General features: G+C 37.7%; 1 protein-coding gene across 1 annotated transcript; it reads right to left on the bottom strand.

The window, feature by feature from the left end:
- Positions 1-10,355: 10,355 nt before the first annotated feature.
- Positions 10,356-11,209, bottom strand: LOC143610032 (uncharacterized). The gene has a single exon (XM_077084625.1). It carries the CDS (start codon positions 11,178-11,180, stop codon positions 10,527-10,529), a length of 654 nt encoding a protein of 217 aa, XP_076940740.1. The 5' UTR covers positions 11,181-11,209; the 3' UTR covers positions 10,356-10,526.
- Positions 11,210-11,905: the final 696 nt, after the last annotated feature.

Here is an 11,905-nt window from a genome sequence, read left to right on the forward strand (position 1 = left end):
GGAACTCCAGATGGACGCCACTCACCAAAAGCGTCACCGAGATATTTGCCACCGAGAGGCTCCCATGGCCAGAGGCTCCAATAATCCGACAGCGTCCAAACGCTGATCAAAGCAAATCCTGTGACTTCCACAGGACAAAAGGCCACACCACGGAGGAATGCGTAGCCTTGAAGGACGTCGTCGAAGCATTCGTCAGAAATGGGAAACTCACTCACCTCGTGGCGTAATAGACGCTAAGCAGGCTAATGCGTGTAAAACCCCAGTTGGGGAAAACACGGATGAAACTGCAGCTTCAATGTTGGAGACTACATACTGCGTAAACAACGAGATTCCGAACCAGGTGCATATCGGCTCGAAAGGCTCGATGACACCCCCATCCCAAGAACATGGAAGGGAGCTCAATTACACAGGCTGCATGTAGATCAATTCCAAACTTGTAAAGAAAAGGCCTAGAGCCACTTCTAATGGAAATGATTCTCCTTATCACATTGACGCTGATGGTCTTACATTTATACTTATGATCTGACCACACTGATATGCCGGTATTCACCGCATAAATAAGTGGGAAAGTAAGTCGTTGCGTGTGGAAGGCGGCAAAACCCGCATAAACACAAAAAACGACAAAAATTTCTAAGAAAAAGATGAGGAAAACCTTCACGCAGGTCAGTTATAGGTGAAGTTTGGTCATCCCACTAAATGAAAGTGACGGTCCTACCCGCACAACCATGATAGAGGAAACTGAACATTAACCTATTGACAATCGCGCGTCGAAAGGTTAACTTATTCAAAACACTGATATGCCGGTATTCACCGCATAAATAAGTGGGGAAGTCGTTGCGTGTGGAAGGCGGCAAAACCCGCATAAACACAAAACGGCAAAAATTTCTAAGAAAAAGATAAGAAAACCTTCACGCAGGTCAGTTATAGGTGAAGATTGGTCATCCCACTAAATGAAAGTGACGGTCCTACCCGCACAATCATGATAAGAGGAAACTGAACACTAACCTATTGACAACCACGCGTCGAAAGGTTAACTTATCCAAAACACTTGGAAAATTGCTAAGTTAAACAAAAGTATGCACGAGCGAATCATATATTGTTTATGAGGCAAAACAAGTGCCAAATTAAACTATAATATGCAGGAGCAAGTCATATAACGTTTATAAAGCAATTAAAAAAGATTCAAAAAGATTCAAAGATTCAAAAATAAGAGGGAATATACCCCCTTACCTTGGTAACCAAGAAACCGTAAGACAAGTGCGGGTACAGTGTCAAGGCGAAACCCTTCACATACTTAGCACCTGCAGGGAATTGAAGCCAAGAATACCTTGGTAACCAAGAAACCGTAAGACAAGTGCGGGTACAGTGTCAAGGCGAAACCCTTCACATACTTAGCACCTGTAGGGAATTGAAGCCAAGAATACATTGGAAGTCAAGTAACTATAAGACGAGTGCGGGTACAGTGTCAAGGCGAAACCCTTCACATATTTAGCACTTGCAGGGAATTAAAACCAAGAAGGATCTTCTGGGCAATGCTTGTGGAAAGGGAAATAACATCCCCGCATAGCGGGAACGTTGAGAACTAGATTGTTTGAAGCTCCAAGATGGAATTGGTTGTTTACATAATTGATCACTATGTCTAAAACTACCAAAACCTCGTGGAGAATCTACACAAGTGAAACTCAACGCTCCTGACTTGCGAGGAAGTTACACACCTACCCGCATCATACCGAAAGATCAAGCAGAAAAGTCGGGAATTTCTGCACGTGACATTAGGGAAACCGCGGGAAGAATCCCCACGAAAAACCTTAAAACTAAAAACCCTTTTCAAAACCCTTTGCTTAAGTCCAAATGTTCACCTCACTTATTAACAATTCATGAGAAGAACATTGGACTGGGGGGACTTGAAGAGGTAGGTCCCAGCAGGGCCCAGTTGGACCCGCAAGACTCACCTTGAAGAGGGACGTCTGCGCAAAGACCAACTGGTTCCGCAGGACCCACCATGCTCAGAGAGATGAAGACCTTACGTGCAGTACGCCAGCTGTTCCCGTAGGAAAAGCCTCCCAATGGTGAAGTACCCCGCCTGTTCCCGCAGCTGCGGATACAAGCCATCAGGGAAGGCTACCCGCACTAATAGCAAGCCTACACGCACAAGGCACTAACTCTCAATAATTCAGTAATGTCACCTGAAGAAGGAATGAGCAAGGCGGGAATACTCCCGCCCAAATGAGCCAGTCCGTACGCTTCTGGAGGATCTTTTGTACTATACCTGCCAAGGTATGGACAAAATAGACAAGATCTGACCAAAGCAGCCCATGAACCAATCACAGGGTGACAGCTCACTGACAACAGTACGACGAGCAGCACGCTCTAGTACTTAATGTCACTATCAGCCGCTGCCTACTCACCAACCCTTGTCGTGGCACGTACATAGACTGCAGTTGGTGGAAAAGGAATTGTACACAGCCGGCCATGTCACTATCAGCCGCTGCCTACCCACCAACCACCAGCATGGCACGTGCGTAGCCCACAGTTGGTAGAAAAGGAATATTATACAGCTGGCTGTACATGCTTGGAAACCTACCTTCGGCTATAAATACTCCAACACCTTGGAACGGTATCATTATCTTATCTTACATCATATACTATCTTATACCATCACATATCTTATCTGCTCTAGCTATTTCTCTTAATATACATTTATATTCAGAGCAATCTAGTCTGATTCTCACGCCGGAGGGTGGTCACAAGGAGGTACCCCCCCTTCTCAGTGACGAGCTCACGGTGTCTGTTTTGCAGGTCATCAGAAGAATAACCATCTTTGCCGGACCTAACCCTCGTGGGAAACATCTACTTGACCCTAAGATTATCCGTAATCTGCCGGGGTCACTTAGTGTTTCTTCAGATACCTTACACGTGTTATCCAGTTCTTCCTTATAGTTTGATATCAGTTCCACCTCTTAAGCCAACTTTGTACTCACAGAATTTATATTGTTGCACATTGTGGAGTCGATATAACACAACTACAAGAATAAAGAACACTAGACATCAACCAATATATACTACATGGAAACCAAATACGTCAATTACAACATATACAACCTACACAGCACCCAATTATGTCCTACACATTATTGATTAGCACCTACACCAATAAAAAATATATATACACAACTCTACACATACATATACAACCTGCACAACACATAATTATAATTATAACCCACAATAATGTATCTAGTACCTACACAAGAATTCCTACAACCTACACAAACACATTCTAAATGTTTATCACCGTACAAAAAACATTACACACACAAACCTAAAGGTACCCTACACACATCTATTACAACATATACAACCTTCACAACACACAATATGTCCTACACAATACAATTATACCACAAACAAATAAAATTTCCAAAACCTTACACGTAAAACACTGTTTCCTCCATATACACATTTAATGTGAAACCATCCTACACAACAAAAATTATATCATGCACATAGACGTCCATCTAATCAAATAATTAATCATTTTAAAAAAACAAACATAAAAAATACACCAAGCATAGCAAAATCCTGAAAATAATACTATAATAAAACATATTTGAAATGCCATGATAAAACATGCATTGTTACTATCCAAAAAAATAAAAATAAAAACTGGGCTGTTACACTAATTAAAAGATAGTTGTGTATAACCTTGATTCTAACACAACTAATATATCATGCAAAATGTTTCTTTAATCCTACACACAAAAACATGCATTTGTTACACAAAGATGTGAAGAATTGTTACACCAAGACCACAACAAATCCAGCGAACACTGACTGACCTGCACAACGATATATGTATTTCCATACCATTAGTTTCAAATTTTTTATCAAACAAGACGTGACATACAATACAATTTAAAGCATACACCACAAACAATGCCTACATACCCATCGAAATTTAATACATTATAAAACAAACAAGATATCCAACATAAGAGTGACATATATCCATGTACTTCATATAAACTTACCGGAATGACATCCTACACAACAAACATACCTTAACACCGTGACATCCTACACACCATTAAAAACTAATACACACGACATCCTACAAGTCAATCACATTAGAGTTACTATACATCATTTTCATCACTGAGTTACCTACACAACAACCATAACATAATACACTTAATACACTTATATAAACTACCTAAAAACTAGACATCTCTAAAACATACCGATAATATATATAAACCTTGATTACCTACATACCCTTCATAATTCCATTCACAACTTACATAACGACTAAATAAATCATATCCAAATTTATTGTATTAACTAACTTAGAAACACATACAAAATTGCTTACGCACATTTTATAAGTTCATTTACAACACCTAACTACATAACAAACTTTGAACCAAAAACATCTAATTATGTTCTTAATAACATAATCAAGGGTCCATGACGTCTAATTAGGTTTTATGTTTCTGATAAAACATCGAAAAAGAAAAACACACTAAAACCAAAAGTCTAACCATGGTTACTTGTGGCCTCCTACACCTCCGACATCAAATTAAGTTTTCAATAACATAATCAAGTGAGTCTCACATCTAACCAGGTTTCATTGTTCTGTTGTAACATCGAAAAAAGGTAAATTGATAAGAAATCAAAACACTAACCTTCGTTACTGTCGCCTCCGTCTTCAATAGCTAGGGTTTATGCAAGAAAGACACCCCTTTATATATAATTGTTGATTAATATTCTTGAAGACGATTGAATGAATCAGTCGATTATTAATCTTTGAAGATTGCTTCAACTGCCTCAATTTAGGAAATCTGGGAAGGAAGGACTGCGTGAAGCGTGGGATTGCAATTATCATTCACGCCGTTTCAACATGTGATGTAGGGGTGAAATTACAACACCACCATTTTTAATTAAACTACGTTAAGATCAATGGCTAATTAATTACAAAAATGCCATAAAAAATTGTAGTCCATAGATCAATCTTAATCAAAGGTTTAGATTCACTTCTCTCGTTTTTTGCATTAATATGACTTCTCTCTTGAACCATCCCCTATATATATATATATTAAACATACCATTTTCTTAAACACATCTTATTCTATCATTTTCTATCAAAATCAAAACGAAACAATCATTTCAATCTCTACCCACCATGAATCCATTCAACCCTTCAAGGTTTGGTTTTGGGCAATTTACAACCAACCAACGTCCGAACACCAAACAACCGACTCAACCAAACATCACCCAAGCGAGTCAACCACCCCCACCTTCCCCGCCGGTATTAGTTTCGACCCTAACATGTTGTCATACATGTAATATTTAATGCCCGCCAACCTACCACCTGTTGGTTTTAACCCACCGACTCAATCGAGCTTCCCACCGAACATCTCACCAACACTAGAGGAGACGGTTCCGGAGACGCAACTCGATCCGGTGCTTCAAGACGAGCCGAAGACTCAACCCGGTTCGAGCAAATCTAAAAAAGCCGGTTCGAGAAAAGCCGGACGAGGACGGTCACACAAAAAGAAAGACGCGACCAAGTCTTGTGGGAAAAAAAACTCAACTATGGACCCACAAGTAGTATTCGACCCTTTCACGGGCGTGGTGCGCGGTATCGGAAGATCCCGAGTGTTGTAAGCGTTGTTTAACACCTTTTTTTATTTATGCTCAAAATATTAAAGGTTACTAATATGTTTTCTCTGTTTTTTTTTGTAGCCAACTATCAAACATTTGGAATTTTCTGGGAAAAAAGTTCGGGAACATTTTTCAAGGAAATGGGCAAAGAGGATGACTACCGAACGACCGATTCTATATCGGGTAAATGGTCTGATATAAACAGTAAATGCATGCTCTTTCAAGGGGTTTACAGCCGACTTCATAAATCGTGAGGTAGTGGTGCCGGTGATGCTGAAATTATTGCGGCGGCGTTGATTGAGTACCAAAGTGATCAGGGGAACTTTATATATATGAATTGTTGAAATATTCTTTGTTGTCACCCTAAGTGGAACGTTGTACCCCCGCCGGGTCCGGAAGTAGACGAAAGCATTGGCGGACCTACCTTGGTGGTAGGGGTGTCGGCCGACCCCTGTGAGAATTTTTTTTTAGTTATATATACGTGATAAAATCCCGACCAACCCCTGTGAAATTTTGACACCGACCCATGTGGATTTCAGAACGACCTCCAACAGAGAGAACTTGAGATGAAATGAAAAAAGTAAACCGACCATATTTTCCGGTAGCCGACGCAAAAAGGTATTCTCATGTTGGAGTTATAGAAGAAAATAAAGAAGATGGCCTAATTTTACTTTTTAAGGATGTAATTGACATGTATTAACTTTCTTTCACGACCCATTATTTTGCCAACATGTCAAAGTAAAGATAAAGTCAACAAAATATTTATTTGTACACACTTATTTATTCCTGAGTTTACTTATAAATACCTAATATATTATAAAAGTCGGTATGTTTTTCCCCAAAATTACTTGTCCATTTATTTATTTAGTATATTATTAATTAACTTTTTAGCTTTTAATAAGTTTTTGTTTTGTTTTGTTTTTATATTTTATATTTTTTTTAATATATGAACATCAAACGAGTTGATGTTATGACTAGATACCAAAAAATAAAAGTTCGTAAAAAACAACTATAAATATATTGTATTTTAATTATGGAAAACTAATGCCGTATCATGTATTTTTTTGGTTATATGGTATGTTGTTTGAGTATATTTTTTTATATGACCCGACTTAAACGACCAAACCGGATCAAAAAAGAAATTATATATCGATTTGACCTGACCCGTTCAATCGAACCGGACCGAAGAAAAATGTATATACTGATAAGCAACTGAGTAACGACCCAAAAATTTTCCGACCCCTGTAAGAAAATTTTCTGGATCCGCTACTGGACGAAAGGTCCAAAACCTCCCCCTCGGTTGATCCTGAAACGCCGCAGTCGGATGCTTGAAACTTCGACTTAGACGAGGACGAAGTCGGTGATAACGAGTACAAGTATGTGGAGTTGCCTCGACCGGGCGGTAGAAGAAGTCGTGGAAGGGGGAAAGGGGTGGGGTCGTCGTTGACGGCTGCTTCAACTGCGGAAGTTAGAGAAGAATTCATCGAAATGAACCGCCAACTCGCCAATTTACACGACCTTGGGAGTCAACGTTTTCACGTGACACAACAAAATTCTGATTTCAACAAGGTGTTTGCCGATGTACTGAACGAGAGGCAAATGGATAAATGTCTCGCTTTTTTGCAGGAACCGATCGACCACCTTACCAGACATGCTCGAAGGCTAGCGCAAATAAAAAGGGATAAAATTATTAAAAAATATAAGCCCGACGAGTAATATTTATTTTTAGTACTAGTGATTTTTTAATGTATTTGTTTTAATTTTAATGTAGTTTTTCTAATTTTTTTTATTTAATAACATGTTATTTGGATTATTTTAAATAAAAAAGAAAGAAAAGTTAATGATGAGGTAATGACTGGAGGAGGCTCCATCCACTACACCCATTTTAGCCAAAAATCTCTTTTGCTGATGTGGCGCCACATGACGCATAACGCCCACAAAGAAGCTTCATTCGCGACACATGGTCTAATAATAGGCAAGAGATGTCAAGGTACGAGATCATCTTTAATTTTGACTTTCACTCTCACTTTACACTTATCTCTTTGATCACTTTACCCTGATTCTTAGTTGCAGTGCGATCACAGAGATGGCACTCTTCTTCACGATGAGGCTCACCATTCAATCATTATTCTGCTCACAACTTCTCCTGTAGGAATCTAGTCGAATAGTTTGAATCAATAACTATTTCAATTCGTGTTTCTTCATAGGCGTAACTCGCATTCTCCCTCCATTTGATTTTGTGTTTTCCCCCGCAATACCTTAATCATTATTATCCGCTAATCTGGATTATGGTTGAATAATTATTGTTTGGTTATGTGGTAATTTGTGACGATCAAGTTTGATTATTGCCGATGTTCATTTAAGATTTAAGATAATGTAACATAAAGAGTGGTAAAATTGGTTATCATCGAGTCTTAGGTTCAAAATCCTGATAGTAAGGCCACAACTATCCAATGACGAAGAGCTTTACCCGATTCAAGTTTATGTGATGGTAAAATCGGACCTCATGAATTTACTCGACAGAAGATCAGACACATTTGATCAGAAAAAGATCGATGAAAGTTTTAAGGACGAGACTACATAAGAATTTAGTGGTATTGGTTCAACTTAGGAACAACTAATAAAACCGTCTTTGATAGAAGACTTTTAGACGTTCTTGATGGCAGGGGGGGGGATTTAATGAATAGGTGTGACTAGATGTATTTTTAGTATACTTTTATATGTAATGCTCAAGGAGTACTGATAATGTGTTAATAGGTGTGACTAGCGTATTTTTAATATACTTTTATATGTAATGCTCAAGGAGCACTGATAATGTGTGTTTTAAGGCGTTTTTAGCATCGAAAAATGTACATCATTAGGTTTTATCACCGTGAAGCTCGTTTTTGACACTCATTTAATAACTATTAAAAATGAATGGTGGTGAGCCCCTGCACTTTTTCTGGTATAAAACATACTCTATATGTGTTGTTAAAAACTTAAAAAAATGATGATAATGTGACAATGTTTTTGAATTTTTTTATTGTATTTTTTAATATTTTTGTTTTCGGATGCGATAACTGACTAGACACGTTTTTAAGTGTTTTCGGGTTTTCTTATTATGGATAGTTTATGTTATGTATGCTATAGCTTTTGTGTCTTTTTAATTTTTGTTAAGATAGATCATTGTGAGTCAAAGAATGTTTAATCTATGTTTGTTAGATTGATCTATGTCTAGTTTATGTTTGTTAAGATTGGTCATTTATCAATGTATGTGAAATTACTTCTTTAAGATTAATAATATTCGACATATTATAAAAATATTTTGAACAATTTAGCCCGAATACATGCTAGGACCAATAGTTGTGCCAAATGTGAAAGGGAAGTAGAAAAGGAGGCTCGGAAACATATATAATTTGGTGATTACAGCAGTGCTCCACTAGAATAAGAAAGGGACTGCAACATGTGGGAGATCACATCAACATTTATATTACCCAACTTTTGATTGGATATATTACCCAACTTAAACTACTCACTTTGATTGGATAATATTGCCCATCATAAACACACTCACTTTTAAGTTTTAACTAAAGCTAAAAGTTAATTTTTATACTAAACCAAAACGTTGTTGTTATTATTATTATTATTATTATTATTATTATTATTATTATTATTATTATTATTATTATTTGTAAGTTTTGTAATTCATAAAGGGAGTGAATATCTCTAAGAATCATGTATGGATCATTGTTACATTGTAATACTTTGGTAGTAAAATTCAATCAGATTTCTCACGCACACAAGAACACAAAATAAACATATATAGAAGTCCAAGGCTTCTAAACTTTTCGTATATGTAATCTATGTAAGCAACTACAATTCAAGATTTATTTGATATTAATATCAAGATTAAAAGTATACATGAAACAAAGCAACCATTCATTAAATAGTTGCCAATTGATGATTATAACTATGACAGTTTTAAGTTACCTTAGAAGTAACTTCTCCTGTAAAATAAACCTTAGTTGTAACTCAACTGTTGATGATTATTTACCATTGACCACTAGCTACCATTACTCGTAGTTGCTGCTGATTGGTCTAATGAGACCCCAGGGGCTTTGGCCCAGAGCCAAGGTTCGTTGGTGCAAGAGATACATATAGCATTGAACGAGGATACTTAACAATTGCTTAATTTCGTATCAATGTTTATTCTTATTTCTCTTTGGTCCTAGGTAAATCTCAATGAGCTAACATGGTTTAATGATACCAAAACCACAAACAATAGTTTCTTTAATATGAATATGGATTGATCATATGGATATGAAATAGAACATATGATCTATTGTAATTCCTAGATACACGCCGTATATAAAACCATGGTTTGAAAGTTCTTATTTATAATAATGAAATGTGATGAATGATTCATGATTTTTATATTTATGAATATTTGCTGACAGGATTCTGTGTACTCAGTTCAAAACATACAAATACATATCATGCGTGTTATTATAACAAAGCAATAAATTTGGTGTAACATTATTAATCAAAACTGTGTTTTAGGGTCTCAAAATTTTACAATTTAGTCATTCACTTTTAAGCTTTATGTATTTTTACTCATGCGTTTTTTTTTTGTCACTTCTTACTTAATTCTTAGTGAGCTTTTTGTTTCTGTTAGTGATATTGTTATATGTATCATGTATGCCACTATGATATTAATATAAACACCAACATTTTAATTCATAAACACTTGAAATAAAATTACAAATTGATGATGCTACCTTTTTTTGCATCAACTTTTCATACAAGAACAGCCACCTTAAATTCATGTCTTGGTTCAAAACTTATTTATCATCACATTATTAGCCTTGGTCCATGACACTCTTTCAAGGGATATAGCCACCATGACCACCACCTTCACCACCACCGCTACCACCTCCATATCCACCCGCACCACCACCACCTCCTCCTCCTGAACCACCACCAGCTCCTCCACCTCCACCTCCTACGTGCCCACCATGTGCTCCCCCGGCACCCCCACCTGCACCCGAACCACCTCCACTACCATATCCACTTCCTCCAGCACCACCAGCACCGGCTCCACCTCCGCCACCACCACCATGTCCACCTCCCCCTCCACCACCTGATCCTCCAGCACCACCATATCCACCACCACTTCCGCTTCCCGCTCCTTCTCCACCACCGTAACCACCACCATGTGCTCCTCCTCCTCCTCCACTACCACCACCTCCTCCACTACCACCACCACCTCCTCCACCTCCAGCAGCCCCACCACCATACCCTGCTCCACTACCTTCACCCGCTCCACCTCCATATCCGGAACCATGTTCTCCCCCAGCCCCATAACCACCTCCTCCTCCACCACCACTACCCCCTCCACCACCACCACCGCCTCCTTCTACATAACCACCATGAGTATAGGCATCCTCTTCATAGTTCAAGAGAGCCCTAGTCGCCGCGCTAATGCCCAAACCTAATAAAACCAAGAAAACCACACTTGAAAGTTTAGGAACAGCCATGGTGATCAATGAGTTGTTTGTAATCTGCATGGAATGGTTGCGTATTTATAGGCATTGGGTAGGGTACTACAACACTACTCCAATTTCTAACCTTCTGAAAAGAGAAAAGCCCCATAGTGGTCCACGTCAGAAATACACAACTATAGAAAACAATTTCTAGTAATGTGCATTATGCTGTTTCGCACGATTTCATCATTCTATAAACTAACTAATTAATTATTACTTCTTTGCCTGAATTGTTACTTAGTCATGTAAGTAGGTTAAACTCTGCCATTTCATTTATATATGAAATTAATAAATCTAACTCGTATATGATAATCCTACATTAACTAGCTAGTATGAATATAATAAATCTAAAAAATACAAAACAAAATAAAGGATTGTTAATTTAATTACCAGTGTATATTTAGTTGACCTTCAGGTGGCCGGACAAATTTAAATTAATAGCGTTGATAATCCTATCCCACTCCCAATTTTAAGTTTCTCGGTTACAAATCTCTTTTAGCTCCACAATGTTAAACGTGTCCAACACCAAACCAGATTGAAGGCTCTAGAATCTTGAAGAATATTTAATATAATAATTAGTTTGTTATTATAAGATAAGTTATTCTTATTTTATTCAATCCTATTTGTTTTGGATTCAAATTATGTATTTGAGTTAGTATAGGATTAGGAACCATGGATTTATATATACCATAGGTTTAATATGTTAGTAATTATTAAGT

This window comes from Bidens hawaiensis, unplaced genomic scaffold (genome assembly GCF_021521415.1).
Source record: "Bidens hawaiensis isolate Kalapana, Puna unplaced genomic scaffold, B.hawaiensis_p1.1 tig00023627_1, whole genome shotgun sequence".
NCBI classification, from domain to species: domain Eukaryota; kingdom Viridiplantae; phylum Streptophyta; class Magnoliopsida; order Asterales; family Asteraceae; genus Bidens; species Bidens hawaiensis.